The sequence below is a fragment of the Tachypleus tridentatus genome, chromosome 1, assembly GCF_004210375.1.
Source record: "Tachypleus tridentatus isolate NWPU-2018 chromosome 1, ASM421037v1, whole genome shotgun sequence".
In the NCBI taxonomy this organism is placed as follows: domain Eukaryota; kingdom Metazoa; phylum Arthropoda; class Merostomata; order Xiphosura; family Limulidae; genus Tachypleus; species Tachypleus tridentatus.
In genome coordinates this window covers 74,493,147-74,510,804 of record NC_134825.1, presented here as the reverse complement: position 1 = coordinate 74,510,804, position 17,658 = coordinate 74,493,147, and the positions used below count along the sequence as shown (strand labels likewise).

The 17,658-nt window shown below is 31.8% G+C and overlaps 1 protein-coding gene across 9 annotated transcripts in view; it reads left to right on the top strand.

The window, feature by feature from the left end:
* LOC143252563 (tripartite motif-containing protein 2-like) overlaps window positions 1-17,447 on the top strand; it is a 52,892-nt gene extending 35,445 nt beyond the window's left edge. For 6 of the 9 annotated variants that reach the window (XM_076504942.1, XM_076504907.1, XM_076504932.1 and 3 more), the window contains one exon: window positions 9,378-17,447. In XM_076504942.1, coding sequence (XP_076361057.1) covers window positions 9,397-11,445 — 2,049 coding nt within the window. In that variant the 5' untranslated portion in view covers window positions 9,378-9,396 and the 3' untranslated portion in view covers window positions 11,446-17,447. Of the gene's footprint in view, window positions 1-4,253; window positions 4,618-5,049; window positions 5,313-7,619; window positions 7,985-9,377 lie in introns of those variants that run through there. The other 3 variants (XM_076504958.1, XM_076504902.1, XR_013029057.1) reach the window with 3 other exon arrangements.
* The last annotated feature ends 211 nt before the right edge of the window (window positions 17,448-17,658 follow it).

Sequence of the window (17,658 nt, the reverse complement as noted above, 5' to 3'; positions counted from 1 at the left end):
TTGTTTGAGAAGTGTTTTCTTTTTCTTTTTCAAATTTGGAACGAACAAAATCACTGTTTTATGATCTCGGACTAAATACGAATAACACTCCATGATATTCAAAATAACCATCATGTCCAAGATGTTCGATTTTGTATTTCGAGTTACTGTGTTTCGAATTCGAAAGTGCACGTGGCCCACAGGTATATGCACTGAGACCGTTTTAATATTGTACTCTTCTTAAGTAGTTGGAAAACCATTGTAGTTGTGTGGGCGTTTGTAAGCTTCATTACACTTGATTCTGTTTGTTTGTCCAACCTTAATGTCTTGAAGTGCTACCCAAATACATCGATATCATTTACTCGGTTCTCTAGACATAACTGTAGGATGGTTATTAATCCGTAATATAACTATACTCGAGGATGTAAGCCAAAAACGTTTCCAACCATCAGCTAAATAGATTATATATATATGGAAACATTCCAATGATCAATCATAACAGTTTTTGTACATTATGGTATATAACATCCTTCTGGTTTTACAGAGACTATAAAACATGTTTTGGCTCAGCGTGTTTTGGATGTTTTGAACAATTTTTTTTCCTGTGATAAGTTAAATCAAGCACATTAGAGAAAGGCCTAGTCTCCAGATTCAGTGAATGAAGGACTAAAAATTTATAACAGTAATGTGTGTGTGTGTGTGTGTGTGTGTGTGTATATATATATATATATATATATATATAATTATTAGTGATTTGATATGTTTGTCTTTTTTGGTAATGACATAGATGATATATTTTTTAAAAGTTGCAATCTACAGGCGTTTGAACGATAACATTATGTAACACAAATTTTGTTCCTGGATAGTATGTGTTATTTCTTAATTGCTTATGCTGTAAAAGTACATAAAATGGCCATTATTCCCTTCAAACTTTGCTTTTGTGACCTGGATAATGAAATTTAGAAATTAATCTATTTTCTCTGTAAAAATGGGCAAACTCGCACATTTTCATTTACATAAGGTCTAAATAAAACAACATATGAATCAAGATTTACATGTATTTATACTAAAGTTATACAAAAATGTTTAAAAGTTAGTAGTTTTTCGAGATTTGCGACTGTAATGTAAACCACTTTCATGTATCAACCCCCAAATATAGTCTCCCATCATGTTTTTCGTTATACGCTCCTTGGTAGCGGCGTTCAAAGTTCAGTATATCTTGGTGGAAGCGCTCGCCTTGCTCCTCTGAGGATGCTCCCATGTTCTCCTTGAATATATCAAGATGAGCGTCAAAGATATGGACTCTCAGGGACATCATGCGGCCCATTTTGCCGTAGTTCTTCACCAGAGCCTCAACCAGTTCTACATAATTTTCGGTCTTGTAATTGCCCAAGAAGCCCTAAACCACTGCGATAAAGCTGCCTCAAGCTTTTTTTTCCCCTTCCTACTGAGCTTCTTGGAATTCTGTGCACTCCAGGGTCTTTATTTGTGGTCCAACGAAGACACCAGCTTTGACCTTTGCTTCAGACAGCTTACGGAAGAAGTCTCGAAGGTACTTGAAGGCTGCAGACTCCTTATCAAGAGCTGTGACAAATTGTTATATAATACCCATTTTATATGCAATGGTGGGGACACCTTCTGGAGTTCCACTAGTGGCTCATACTTGACATTGTGCCTCCCCACAGAGAACTCGATCCGTTGTGGTCAGTGCTTTCTATTGTAGTGCTCTGTGGTGTCCCTGTTGTCTCAAAGGCAAAGATAACAGGGAAACTTGTTAAAGCCTCCTTGGAGACCCATCAGGAATGTCACCATTTTGAAGTCTCCGATAACCTCCCAGCCATACACGTCATACTTCAAGGCTTCTAGCAAGATCTTGATGCTGCTGTATTCCTCTTTGAAGTGCACCGAATGATCCAGGGGAAGAGACGGATATTTATTCCTGTTATGGAGCAGCACAGTTTTGAGCCTTGATCTATCAGTGAAGAGGCGCCACTCGTTCGGGTTACAGCCAATTCCAATTGCCTCGCACAGACCGGATACATTGTGGCAGAAGCAGAGCCCATCTTGATGAGTGAAGAAGCTTGAAAAATGTCGGTGACGCTTCCTCTGACTTGTGACTTGTACACTTTCATCTAACAAATCCCACTCCTTGAGCCTAGATGTTAAAAGCTCGGCATTTGACTTTGTTAGACCAAGGTCTCTGATCAAGTCATTGAGGTCTTTTTGGTTGGGGTAGTATGGGTTTCTCTCACTAGCTGCACCTCTGAAATTGTAATCTAGATCTTCGACGGCTACCTTCTCTTCTGATTTTCTGCTCTCTTCTGAGAATGGCTGCTTTCTCTCTGGTGGAGTGAGTACAGGGAGCTCAGGGCAGTGTGGCACTTGGGTGATGGATGATGGAAGATTCAGATACATGATAGCAGATGCATTCTTGCCAGCCCAATGTTTGGAAGGGTCCACCATGCAGAAGTAGCAATTGCTTAAGTGGTCAATGGTTTAACTCTAAATTCTTGGAATAGTGAACTTCATGGTTCTCTTTTTCCCCTCTGTACCATCCTGCAAAAGAGGAAAATAAAATTATTATGAAGAACAAATTTATTTCATCCACACCTAATGTGTAAGAGGTTCATGCAAAATATTTTTATATTTTTATATACTATTGGAAATTAAAAGAAATATATTTAAATTTTAAAAGGTCTAAAATTTGTATAATATAAAAACTTACTATTCAAGCAAGCAAAAATTGTCTGTCTTACCTTCTAGAGCTTTTCTGCAGTGCTCGCAGGTAACATGAGGTGTCCAGGGATTGTCTTAATCCCTGACAGACATACCGAAATATGCCTTGTAGGTTTCACACATTTTAGCAGATGCTGTCACAGAGTACTTTTTCGCTCTTGTCTTGATGAATTGGCCACAAATATAGCAGAATACATCTGGAGAATGCTTGCAGCTTCTTGATGTCATCTTTGATAAAATGAGATAGGTCTATGTGTTCACTTAGGCAGCTAGAACTAAACTAAAGTAGTGAGCCACTCTACATAGCTATTACTATGGAAATTTCTAGAAAATTCTCGTAAGTTCTACAACATTCTAGAAAGTTCTTGTAAGTTAGAGAAAATTCTATATCAGCTACTCAGCACTGAGCCTACCTGGAATGTTTTGGAAAATAGGTAAATTTGAAAATTTCATTACCCAGGTCACAAAAGCAAAGTTTGAAGAGAAAAATAGGTATTTTCCATTTACTTTAGCCATAAGCAATTAGGAAATAACACTTTCTGCCCAGGAACAAGAAAAAGTAAAAATTTTGTTACATAGTGTAATTCACTGAGGTAAAGTTTCTGTCGGTATTTGAATGAAATTGGAATTTTTAACTTGAGCAACACGTGTATATTGACCAAACGACCAGTTTAGAGACTCCTGTTGACTAGAACGATGGCAGTCAGAAACCTGGCGTCACAAGGATTTTAATTAGCAGTTGTAATGCACTTATAGCTGAATGTATTGAGCATGGTCAGCATCATGTGTCAAATCCTGGATCTTTCAATCCTCCAAACCTTACAGCTAACCAAACTAGACGTATAATGTTTTACGTTAGTTGGTGGTTCTGACTCTGTAGCGAAATATGCACTATTATTTTGTAATTATAACTTATTTTAATCTGAGGTACACGTTTTTTGTTTTTATAGAAGTGCGGTTTAAAACTTTTTCCTTGTAACTAATGAGCTACAAAGACCAATGAACACTACTATTTTCTTCATTGGTAGTCTTATGTTTGCGGAGTTTTCTTACAGAAGGCAAATTCACTGATATATTGCTACAGTTGTAAAAATATATATATTCATATATTTCTCTGTGTATATGGTCAAAAAGGTGACGAAATGGCAGTGAAAGTGGCATAACACTAAAAAAAACCCCACATATATTGGAAAAATGTATCCGGAGCACCAGCTTATCAGTACAATACAATCTACACGCTACATACGTTATTAATCCTGCTCAGAATAATAATTATGCTAATAAAGTTCCAGAGTTCTTTTTCCACTTCAAAAAAGTAATTTCAAAACAGTAGATTTGAATTCTTAAAACCAGTCGTGTATTCAGAGCTAAACATATTTAAATTTTAAATTATTTTCATTTGTTTTTTTTTTATAAACAGTAAATGACACCTAAAAATGAGAACTATTTTTTGAGAGGGAGTCGTCAGCTGCACCTATGTTTGCGCATGCGTATAGTTTAGATTGAACTGCACACAGTACAACGAGAATGTGATACTTTGAGGAGCGCTTGAAATTTAAAAATTTCGCTGGTTTTGAGATAATATTCAAGAAATTGGTACTAAGCATAAAAGTTTGACACTAACGACTGTATTTTGTACCTTAAAGTGTATGTTTATACTGACGACAGGATTTTGTATCATAGTATATGTTTGCACAGGAGTTGGGTTTTTTATCTTTAATCACGTGTATGTATTGACAATTGGGTCTTGCGTCTTAAATTTTATGTTTGTAATGCACATTAGAACGACATGAAGAACCTACAGCATGAGATTTGCTCAACTATAAAACGCTTATGACGACATGCTGTAGGTTCTTTCAATGACTTGCCAATGACCAGTGAACAAGATTTGTGTTAAGAAGAGTAAGTACAATACGAATATAAATTATTCTATAGTTTATAAGTTCCATAAGTATTTCACCATTATGTCGAGCTATCCTATTCGGTTATAAATTGTCCTCTACCTGCTACAATTAGATAAACTTCATATCGATTGTCTTTTCATATATCCAGTGTTAAATAATTTAAAAATTGTCGAATTTGGTTTTAAGCCCGTAGCAATTAACGTGTTTATTTAATGCTAAAAACAGTTAGAGAAAACCTATAATTGTGGTGTGTCGATATATATTTGTCAAAAGTATATAGCATGTCCCTGCCAGTTCTAGAACAATAAAATATTCGATTATAACAATGAAGAATATACTATACGGTCCCTTGTTCAATGCAGTGAAGTGAAAGCGAAGTCGGTGTTGCGTTGGTAACCAATTCAGTCGTCTGCATTTCGCCAGAGTGCCTTTTGTAAACTTATTTTGTTCGGCAACATGGTATTAGAAGTATATTACTTAATTCAGTTTCATTGAATTTCTGTAATTGAAGCTAAAAAGAAAATACCAAGAAGTTTGTAAATTGGTTAAGACTGACGAATGTATAGTTTAGCAAGCACAGTTTGTGGTTTAAATAACTAATCTGGAAGAATGTTATTTTTTGAACCTTAGCCCCATTGTTTTGTGTTTGGTTAACTAAGAACAAAGGATGGAACATTTGCGATACGCTATTCAGTAAGTTTTATTAAAAACGATTTATTTGTATTATAAATATGAATTTTATATGTATTTTATTATTTTGTAATTAGGTATTTTTGTCTGCTTTTCTTTTTTGCGAGATTGAAAGACTTGCATTATTTTACTTATTTAGCTGTGTAGGACTAATGTTACACAGTACAGCACTACAGCCTACTGGTACATAGGTCTTAAGTAGTCTACCGTTTCTTTTTTACATTGGCTGTTTGTAGTAATATTAGTAATAATTACACTAAATGATTCATTATTTACATTAGACTTTACGTTATGCATTTATAAATTATTTATTATATGGTGTTCTTGAATGTGGAAATATTGAAATAGGTACATATAAACAATTTCAAATTATATTTCATAATTATAATGGTTAAGTCTGCATTGTCACAAATGTGTGGAATATATGTTCATTATCGTCCTTATTAACTTTAACATATCGGTTTTTATTCAAGTTAACTTCACATGTATGTATTCATTGTGAATTGAAATAAAAGTATAATAACATCATTAAAATAAAATGTATACTTATGAAACGTTAATGATATAAAAGACAATACTGTTAGGTACTGTAAGCAAATACTATATAGTGTATATAAATAAATATGTTTATAGCTCTAGCAAAAATCTTCATCATATACATTTCTTATATGAAGTATATTGGCCCTCATTGGTAATGAACATAAGACACAAGAAATTATCTTGCTGGTCTTTGCTTTAGCTAAACATTCTACACTGGAGTTATATTTGTTTAACTTTCAGTTTTCTAATTCAGTAAGACATTTTAGGTGAATTGGCATTAAATTAAAATGAAATAAACCTTTGTTAATATTTTGTGAGTAATATGAGCAAAAGGAAAAATTTTCTTCTATAAATAAAAATCAAGGAGCATACTTAATACTATACCTATGTGAAATAATATGCAAAATTTCAAACAAATATTTCAAGTTTTGAACTTCACATTTGAAGCTGAACATAATTTTCAAAGTAATGCATGAGGCAAGATTGTTGTAATGAACTTCTAGGTATATCATAAATGTTCTATTTGATGGAAAATGTTATAGACTTATTATATTGCTGTGTTACAACAGAAATGTTACATCTAATGCTTTAGTTACTAATAATAAATTTGATTTCTTTTTTTTTTTACTTTTCTATTTTGAACATGTATCTAAAATGTTTGGAAAAACAGTAGCACTAAATAGTGATTTTACAGTTAATACTAGAAATAAACAACTTTATAACACCAAATTGTTATTTTTATTCAAAAGCTTTACTACTTAACATGCCAATCTATAGGATAGACTTAATTAGAATTTATTATTTGAACTATTTTAAACTTTGTACTGTCATTTATGGTTTGTATTTTAATAGAATGCTCTTGAAAAAGCTGTAAAGCAGTGTTTAGCCTTTTTGAGTTATGGACCCAATGCTGTGCTTCCCCCTTTCCCCAATGCACACAAAATAATGGAGGAAAAATCAATTTTTTCCCTGAAGCCATTCCATGGACCATCGGTTAAGAACTTTTACTGTAAAGCAAAGCATTGAGTGTCCATGTAAAGAAAAACAGTTTGGAATTATAAGGTCATTTATTTCAAGTGTTAGCAGGTCTTCTGTACACCAATATGTACTACAGGAATTAAATAATGATTTCATAGTGACATATGGTATGTGGAACTATTTGGTTGGGTAGCAGGTTTTGCAATATCATCCTGTTTTCATAAATGGGTTATTAAATTCTTCAGTTTCTCAATGTATATAGTATAATTGATACTTTCATTATCTGGTTTATAGTGTTTTTGTTTGTGTCAGTGAAAGACGGTAGAGTAAGTATTAGATGCTTTGTTTTAACAGAGACTTTGAGTCTGCTGGGTTAGTTGTAATTTTTGGTAACAAAGTAAGATATATACAACACCTGGAAAAGTTGGAATAAAACATTGGAATTTGTAGGGCTAGATTTGAGTAGTAGTTTCCTATGAATATAGTGTTTATCGTCACAAAGTTGGCTACTCAACTCGAGTTTTAACTCTTTGACTCATGAGTTCACAATATAAACAAATTTGTTAGCATTCTTTTTCATCACCATCAGTTTCATTGTTTTGCACTGGAGTTTGAAGTCTATTTTCTTCTTTACACCCTGCATACTACAGTTCTTCTCTTGATAATCCACAGCCTTTACCTTCTTTATCACCATCATTTTCATTGTTGTGCATTATAGCTTATAACTTCTACATTCAACTAGTTGTACTTAGTTTCTTAAGAGTTTTCACTGGTTTCCAAATATCTTTGTAGATATGACCTCTGGTGAAAAATTTCTACATCTACCAAAAAGCAGAATCATTGTATTTCCTTCAGTTTTTGGGTTGATAAACATCTTTGGATTCCTTGTACAACAATGCATCATACCTAAAATTTGCAAGTGTTGAAGAAATACCATATATGTGCCTCCCAGAGGTAGAATAGTGTATGTGAGCTAGTTGACCCAGAGATACATTATTAGATTAGTTTTAATTAATAAGAGTAAAACTAAGTTACATTGGCAAGTAGTTTCTGACTTTTGGTTTTAAAGATCAGTTAAACTTATGATGTCAGGCTTTAAAATTAATCATCATATTCCTATAATCTGTATGTATCCGAGTATAAAACTGCTTTTCTATTAGTATGTTTTTAAATATTTAATTAAATTGAACTGTGTGTAAATATACAGCAGGTATACAGTGGATATTTTTGTGATTCTAAAACAAGTTATTTCAAGAAATTGCATGAAAACCATTTTAATTGTTTGTGGGATATTTTAATATTGGTGGGATTAAAGTGCACATGCCATGGCCTTGTACACAGATATATTCATAATGTAATTATATAACTTTATTATCAATGTGTCAATAAAAATGGCATCAAAACATAGTTTACAATTCAACTTTTGAGTATGTTTTAATTTTTTTAGTTTCAAAAGAAAATATTTTAATAAAGAGCTTGGTACAAATTAAATACTTGTAGCTCAGGGAAAGTGTAAATTTATAGACTCCAATCTGTTTGTCTTAGTGAAATAGACACCAGAGAATCGCATCCTATCTTTCAGAAATTGTCAATAATTCTTTCTGCCCTTTGCTTGCTGTTGGATTAGTTATAATGAAGAGAAAGAGAAAATATTAACTTATTGAATTTTCTATAAGGCTAGATTATTTTATTGATATGTTTTTAATTATTTGGCATAGAATTTCATTGTTTATTATCACAAAGATCATCTCAAACAGCTAATGGAATTATTTTAACCTACTTATAGCCTAACCAGTTAAAATAGTTTTAAGACATTGTAATTTTTGTGCATCTTCATGTTTTGTTAAATCTTTGAGGGGAAAACTTGAAGTGAGAGCCAACAAAAGTACTGAACTTATTGTTTTTTATGTATATATTTATTGTTAATAAAGTTACATAAATGCAGATATTAGAAATCTTTAAGGTTAGATAAGAAAAATGAAAAAAGGTTAAATAAAAACTTCTAACAGCATGTATACATCACGAGGTTATTGTGTGTAGCATGATTATAACTTTACTATGTATGTTGCTAATTCTATACTTATTTACACAAAGCTGCTCTGCTCTGTTAAATAGATTTTGTATTTTCTACTTTTCATTTTATCCTACATTGTTGAATTTCCTACAGTTATTGTTAGGGTAGAGGAAATATAATATATAATATAATACATAATTTTACTGAAAGCAAAACAAAAAAAATATTCATTTTGGAGGCTCTAGAAGTTATTGAAATGAAATACGAAACTGAGATAAAAGTAATTTTTGTCTTAACACAGAAGTATATTGCACTCAGACTGAATTCACACAACAGATCTTGAGTAAAAATATTTTAATGAAATTATTTGTGTATGCTTACAATGTATTTAAAGTATTTATTAAAAATATAATCTATTTTAGCACACATTAAATCTAATGTGGGCTTGATCCAGTGGACTGACTCTATGTATACATAGTTTTGAGTTATATTTTTATTGAAAGTAAGATTTCTAAAAATGTTTTTAAATTTTTTAGGTCCCAGTTAGGTAGGAAGATGATGACACCATCTACCTTGGTAGAAACTGTCTCAATCAACTACGAAGATTTTAGTGAACATTTTCTCACTTGTAGCACCTGTTTGTGCACATATGATAGCCAGGAACACATCCCTAAGTTATTATCTTGTTCCCATTCTGTCTGTAGAAGCTGTCTGGAGAGAATTGTTGCGGCTACTGGTGTGCGAGATGCTGGCTCATTTCGTTGCCCCATTTGTCGTGAAACAATCCCACTTCCTCGTGGGGGTATTAGTGCTCTCCCACCAAGTTTCCTGGTTAACCAGCTTCTTGACCTAATGTCCAGACAACGAAGAGAAGTCGTCCCAAGGTGCTCGACACACACTACTCAGGAGCTTTTGTTTTGTGAAAGCTGTGACTGTGTGTTTTGTTCAGCTTGTACTGAAGGAACTCATGATAATGGAAATGGAAGCTACAGCCACACTGTGATACCCTTCTCTATAGCAATCAAAAGAATGTCAGAAATTTTATTGTACAAAGCCAATCTTTGCATAGGGAAACTGAATGCAGCAGCTGAGAATGTGCATAGTGAAGTGGGTAAACTAGATCAGAATGTAGATCATACTTTTGAGCTTATCAACAGGACTTTCCAAGAAGTCATTAATATTGTAGAAAAAAGGAGACAGGAGGTATTGGGGATGGTAAAAAAAATTCGAGATGAAAAAAAGAAAGTACTACTGGAACAACTTGCCATGATTCAAGGAGAGAAATCCAAAGTGGAAGAAGAATGTCAAGGCCTTCAGCATCAAGTGGAAGTCAGAAATATCACTAAGAAAATAAGTGATTTAAATGAAAAAATTGATGCTGTAAAAAATGTTATGGAACCAAGGGAAAATGCTTTTATTAAATATGAACACTTGCATAACTCTGCAATTTCTGATATTGAAGCAGCCTTGAATGTTTTTGGGAGGGTTAGAACTAGTAAAACATTTCCAACTCTCTGTACTGCAGATGTACATGATACCTCTGCTCACCTTCATTCTTCATCTTTGCTTAGAACTGTTGATTACCATGGCAGTTTGCAGACAGTTGGTGGTGACCCTGTTGTTGTTGAGCTTCGTTATGAAAATGGGGATGAAGTAGAAGTTCAGCTTTTAGACCAAAATGATGGTACATATAGTATAAAATACACTCCTGATCTTCCTGGTATTTATAAACTTTACATAAGCATCTTTGGTAGACCAATTAAAGACAGTCCCTACCAGTTTACATCTTCTGAGCACATCAATCCTATTATTTGCTTTGGATCTGCAGGAGCAGGAGATGAAAATTTTTTGCAGGCTGCAGCAGTTGCCATTAACAAGACGGGTCGTGTATTTGTTCTTGATACAGGAAATAGTCGTATCAAGGTCCTTGGATCATCTCTAGAATTTATCCAACATTTTCATGGAGATGGTCTGGAGGAGCGAGGAGGAACAGGCATTGCTGTAACACCCAGTGACTCCCTACTAGTCATCAATTGGAGAACAAGATATGCCACAGAGCTAAACTTTGATGGTATGTTGATCAGCCAGTTCACCCATTCTGACTTTGTTGAACCACTTAGCTTAGTAGTAAATAGTAAAGGTGAAATTTTAATTGTGGACAATAGGCTGAAATGCGTCTTTGTTTTAGATCCATCTGGGAAACTTTTACGCAGAATTGAACTCAAGCGGAAAGGAATTCGTCATTCAAAATATGTCAGTCTTATTGCAACAGGTCCTCAGGATGAGATCTTGATTGCTGACTCGCACATTCAAGTTTTCAGTCCTGGTGGAGAATTCCTTAGAGAGATTTATCCAGAAGGAAGAAATCGAGGTCATTTTGGAGGCATTACTTATGACAAGAAAGGATACATACTTGCCTCCCGTTCAGATAAGAATAAACACTACATTCAGGTGTTTAACTTCATCTCAGGCCAACTTTTATTTTGTATTGACAGTGCTGATGCTAAATTAAAGAGACCAGCAGGGTTAGCAGTGGATGACCAATACAATGTTGTTGTAGTTGATCTTGGTAATGACTGTGTCAAAAAATATCGATATAAATAGTGGATAATTTATATTCTAAGGTAATGAAGTTTTCTATCTATGCAGGATATATTTGTTAGTTTATCAAAACTAAACAAATATAGACAAAATTAGTTTGCACTTTTATGATTAAAAGACAAAGGTTCTGGATTATACTGCTGTTTTATTTTTTATGAATGGGTGGAACATTATTCCATATTGAAATACAAGTCCATTATTCTTAACATTTAACAGATTTATTACTAGACATATTTCTGTAAATAAAATGATGACCTATATCACTAGAATGTTTCTTTATTAGCCCACTGTTCTGCTATTACAGCCTAGTCAGGAGATGTAAGTAACCTAAAAATCTGCTTATTAAGGTAACTAAATTTAGTTTGAACTTGAGTATCAAACTTGTAGATTATAAGTATTTCCTGATCAATCTGTAGTAGGAACATACTGAGCTAATAAAGATATATTCTGGAAGTATAGATAGTTATTTTGTTTACATGAATAACAGTATAAGCCCATCTTTTGTTTCTCAATTTGATGGCTGTTGTTACCTTGGTATTTCTATTTCATTTTGCATTAACTATGAATACTCAACATTGGAAGTATTGTCATAATTTATCTCATTTGTAAATTCTTTTTCAATTTATTCTAAGTACATTTGCAAAAATTAACGTAATGTTAGAAAGTGTCATCCCATCAAATTCCATGTTTCAAGTTTGTATTAAAAAATTGGTTATGTAACTTTGAAATTTACCAATTAATTAGTGTGAATATCTTGTTTACTTAGTATGTTGAGGAACAGGTCATGTTGTGTTGCTCAGAATGAACAACAAGAGTAGAGTTTCTTGCATTTTGAATAGATGTTAATGATAAGGAATGAACAATGTGTGATTTTCATTTAGTTTGTGGTTATTAGAATTGTTATTATTGATTGATAACTTTTTTTTATATTAGAATTGAGGAAATGCATCTTTACTCTAAAAACTGTGTTGCGTGCTTGTGTGTTTAATAGGAATGCATGTACTTCTTCAGCTGTTTATAATTTACCTACTTTTTATATACACGAACTACATGTTTGTATCTTTTTATTTAAATTAATTATATTTTTGGACTATTCTTACCAGTAGTTTAATCAGTAAGTATGGTATTAACTTTCTTAAGGGAACAAGGCCAGTTAAACTGCAGGTTGGTAATCAATTGTTTATACTTTTGTACATGTTGAATGAGAAACAATTATGCTAACATTAAATTGTATTATTTATCTTTCCTGTATTTATATAGTAAGCCATTTTACTTAAAAGTACAGCAGTTGGTGGTAAAAGAACTGTTTCAAATTAAAATTTTAAAAATTTGGAAAAGTAGTGGCTTTGTACTTGCACAAAGGATGGAATAAATGTATGTATTAGTGTCCATGGGAAAGCTCTGTTGTTATGATGACAACTTTTTAATCTTGTAAAGTTAGTTAACCAAGATACAATGTGTGTGTGTGTGTGGATAAAGTTAACTTTACCTAGTCCCTGTTGTTGGTGCTGTGTTTCTTGAAATGGAGGTGAATATTTATTATAATTGTAGTGGTAGTGAGCTTTTTTTAAAATCCTCGTAAATTTTGTATCGAATGTCCTTTATCAGGTGGTATACAGTGAGTTGAGTGAAATGGGTATATATTATATGCTATGTTTTTCTTTAAACTGAACTTAAACTAGTTTTCAGATAGTTTGAGCTAAATATTTAAAGGCTGTATATAACTTGTTGGTATGGGACCTTCTTGACTATTATTTAAGAAAATATTTAATACTGAATTTACATTTGAGCATTTTCATTTAATATGTTGCCTGAGTTAATTGGAAAATTAAAACTTGTAGGTGTAATTTTTGGTCCCATGTTTTAACCTTTGGGAGACCATTTTACTTGGATGGTGATCAGCTTATTTTGCTCTAAAATTCTATCTTAGCAACTAGAAACATGTTTAGTTGTTTGGTGTTTGTGTGTGTTTCCAAGTTTTTAGTGTGCTTTTTTATTTCATTTGGTGTTACTTTATCATATGGAAAGTTCAAAAGAATAACATTTCAGTATAATTATAAATATATAATATGACCTCTTGATTTTCTGACACAAATTTCATTTGTGAGTAAACCATTTTTTTAGAGAAATAATAACTATTAGATTGTAAATAAAGATTAAAAATTCCATTATTGCTAGAAAATACCAATAATCAGTTTTCTTCATTTAGAAATAAAGTAAATTTTAAACTAGAAGTTTAAAGCACAAGAAATTTGTTTTAATATTTTTTGTCCTTTTAACTTTGTATATACAAAATTATTATTTCAGGTATTCAGTAGTGCAGTAATATTAAAAATGTTTTTAATAAATTTCAGTTAACAACTTCTGTATTTGTTCTCCCAGTTATGTGACAAATTGCGTTTAATAAATCCCACGTAAGTTATACAGTAATTGTGTAATCAGCTATTATTTTATCTACATTATATAAATTGGTAGTGTGGTACCTTGCATATTATTGTAGCAGTACGCAAGTTAGTTATACATGTATGTCATTAAATGGTTGATACTGGTAGTTATTTTAAAAATTGGAAATGTTGAAGAATGTATCTCTTATTTCAAAGGTAATTGTGTAAAAAGTGGTGTTAAATGACCCTTAGACTCTTTATTTAGTTATATCACTAGATATCTCCAGTGTTGCAACTGTTGAGCTAATATGGTTAGATACATACAATGTCAGATATACAGGGATGTAGGATCGCTGTTTTAGTGATAGCAAAGTAAGAGTTTTTGGATATAGCTGTAAGCTTGACTACCTTTTGTAAGTATACTGTGTTCTTTACTTTGAATCTAAAGGTTGAATGATGTTCTGTATTTTGGCTTTATACACTTTTTTTTAAACATGCTCACCAGTGTTTATACATGTATTAATGTATTGAATTTATGTAAAATCTTCTGTACAGTATCGTGTAACAAGTATTGAGCTGAAGTAATGTGCTGTACCAAATGTTATGGGTTTATATTTTGTATTTTCAACAGAACTTTGGAACATCTAGTGTGTGCAAATGTATGTGATTATAGTTTTGAATTGCAAGACTTTGAAAATGAAAAGTTGTATTTGTGTTAAGATTAGCAACATGTTTGTTATGATGATCACTTTATGTTGCTTTTACACTTCTGTAAGTATGTCACGTGAATAGTGTCAAAAATACTTGGAGTATGTACTAATTCAAACTGTGCTTCTGTCTGTTGTCGATTTTCTCAAATAATATCCTTTTCTGGTACTTAACTTGTACTGTTCAGGATTTAGTTCACTGTAACAGTTTTTTGACCTTGTTACCTTATTAGCGTCTTTAGTTAGCTAATTTCAAGTCTCTTTGTTTTTTAGTCACACTTTGAAACTGGTTAGTTTTCTGTCAGATGTTCACTTTTCTTGGCTAGTGTTTTGGAAAACATTATGTTGTTATGGAGCTGTTTTTGTTGTGTTTTTTACAAAACTGTTTCTTCATGAAATCAGTAAATGTTTTTCTACATAAAACAATCACTTATTCAAGTAATTCATGGTTTATTACTGTTTAATCAGGATTCTGAGTCAATTCTCCAGATACTATTGAATGAACATTACATTTATGTTCAAACCAAATGAAACAACTTAAATAACTGTTCTTTACTTGGTTTAAGTGAGGCTATTTTAGGGACAAGCATTGTTAAGATAATAGATCTGAGATAAATTTTGTCTCGCTTGTAATAATCAACCATCCATCCACACTGAAGGTGAATGTAATTATTCCATTTATATTTGTGAGGAGCTAGTTGAAATAGAAGGAATTCTTCAGTAAAAGTTGTAACATATAAATACATCTTATTTGCAAAAAAAGAGATTAAATTTTTTTATCCTATGATAGAAATATTTTTTGTGATTTGGTTTTGGTATTATTCTTGAGTAATACAAATCACTTAAAATGATTGAACTGTAGTTCTAGTTGAAAAAAATATTCAAAAATCTAGGCTTTGCCAGAAGCTGAAAACCTTCTATAGAGGTTCAAAAACTAAAATATTGAGTAGTAATTTTGTCTTTCATTTCTAGCTAAAGGTAGTTTAATTAAAACTGTCCATTCCAAAATATATTCTGATAAGAATAATAAGTTTCTTTATCATAACAGTATAGTAAACACACATTTTAAGTATCTTTGCCAAAAATATTACTAACAGTAAGGGGACCTAACAATGCATTCTGTCTGATCACAAGAGCTGGGAGATAGTGAAATTTGTTATAACTGATTAATATACGAGCCCATTAATTAATTGCATTCAACTAATTGATTATTTTCATAATTAGCTGAACAGTTTTGAATCAATTGAGATAATAATGAGAAATAACACTATTTTGATTACTTGGATATATGAAGTAATCAAAATGGTAACAAGCAGAAACTGATTTTGATTATTTTGTGACAATTTCAGTTACTTTGCATAGCATTAATCAATGCTTATGGATATTACAGTCATCCAGTTTTATTATATACAAGTGGGTGAGAAAAGCATACCAAATTATGTTCATTTTTGGGTAAATATTTAGTTCTTATTTATGTAGTTAATTGATTTCATGGAAGTTTTTTAAAATGGAAGATTTTCTAAATTGGTAAAATTTTGATGTAATTCCTTTCAATGTTTAGTATTTGTTTGAATGTAGTAGTAGATTTTGTATTGTAGTTTTATCCAACACAGAAAGGAGGAGAATGGGTTATGCAGCTGGTACTCCAATTTAGCTATTAGCTGCAAGTATTTGATGGATGAAATACTATACTGATTTTACTATTAACGTATACTGTTAGTCAAAAAATCAAAATATTGTTTAGAAATTTTAAAAACAAAGTTTAAAATTCTCAGCCTACAGTTTTTACTCTCTGAGAGTGGAGAAGTAGCAACTTATTAGTAATATAAAAGTAGAGAGAAAGGTGAACATATAATCCTTGTATTCTATGAATTTTTTGTAGATAACTGAATTTTACTTCCATTTACAAAGAGACTAAAATTCATTGTACACAAATGTTTTACTTGTATTTTAAATATAAGAACTCTTGAAATAACTTGGAGATAACTTATTTTAAATGTGTTAACGTTTCTGCCAAACGAAAGCCTGAGCACCCTGTGAAATATTTATCAACAAGGTTGTATTTTGATTTAATTATAAATACAACTTTTCGGAATATCTTTACTTTTAAGTTCTTAATTGTCACTATTAAACTAATGTATAGCTTAGAAAATCTATGGTTGTCATATTCACAAGACAGGAATCAAATGCTATACTGTACTTAGTAGGATAAAATGCATTTCTTTGTTCTCAGGAAATACAGACGTATTATCGTGTAAGTTTCAAGAAAATACTAGTTTAATTGAGACATAAGATATATCTATATAATTAACAGATTTTTAACTGGGAATATTCAGTTAATGTAACAGTAAGTTGACAAACAACTGTTTATAACAATGATAAAGTGTACCGATGGTAACCACGAAAATGTTTTTGTACTTTGTTTAATTATGGTGTAACAAATGGTTACCATGGTTCAAAGGTTTTAAACTCGAAAGGTATTTTTTCTTGCTTTTGTACAATTTTTCATTTTTTTATTTCATTGATAAAAATATTTAAAAAAAATAACTTACATTCCTAGACAGCTTTTATGGGATCATTCTCTCGATCTTGCAAACCAGAAACAAGTAGTTTGAAATCTCGAACATGTTTTTGAAGAAACTATTATACTCAGTTGCACGCTTATTGATGTACTTAATTACAATGTACACGTTTTTGTATTCTGGCCATCTAGAGAGCTAGCTCTTAAAGTTACATACGCAAATATATTAAAATGTGATCTAATATTTCGGCTGAATAAGGTTTTGACGCGTGGACGATAAATGCTATTGAGTTTTACACAAATACTGAAGCGACGTCAGAATTTAAAATCTAGTCGTTTTGTATTTAGTATGTTACCTAGCCTTGTGTTCAAATAAAAGTTCAAGTATTGAAACCAGTGTGAAGATCGTTTTATATGTAAAAACAATACTGTAAAGTGTGAGTATGAACTGATTATTCTTAAAGGTGCATGTAGGAAACTTAATTCCAGCAGATGCAGTATCAATTCGACGCAGACTTGTCAAATAATGAATGGCTTGGACAAAGGAAGTGTCCCACTATTTCTATTTCAAAATTCAGTTACATCTGAAAACCGTGGAAACGGT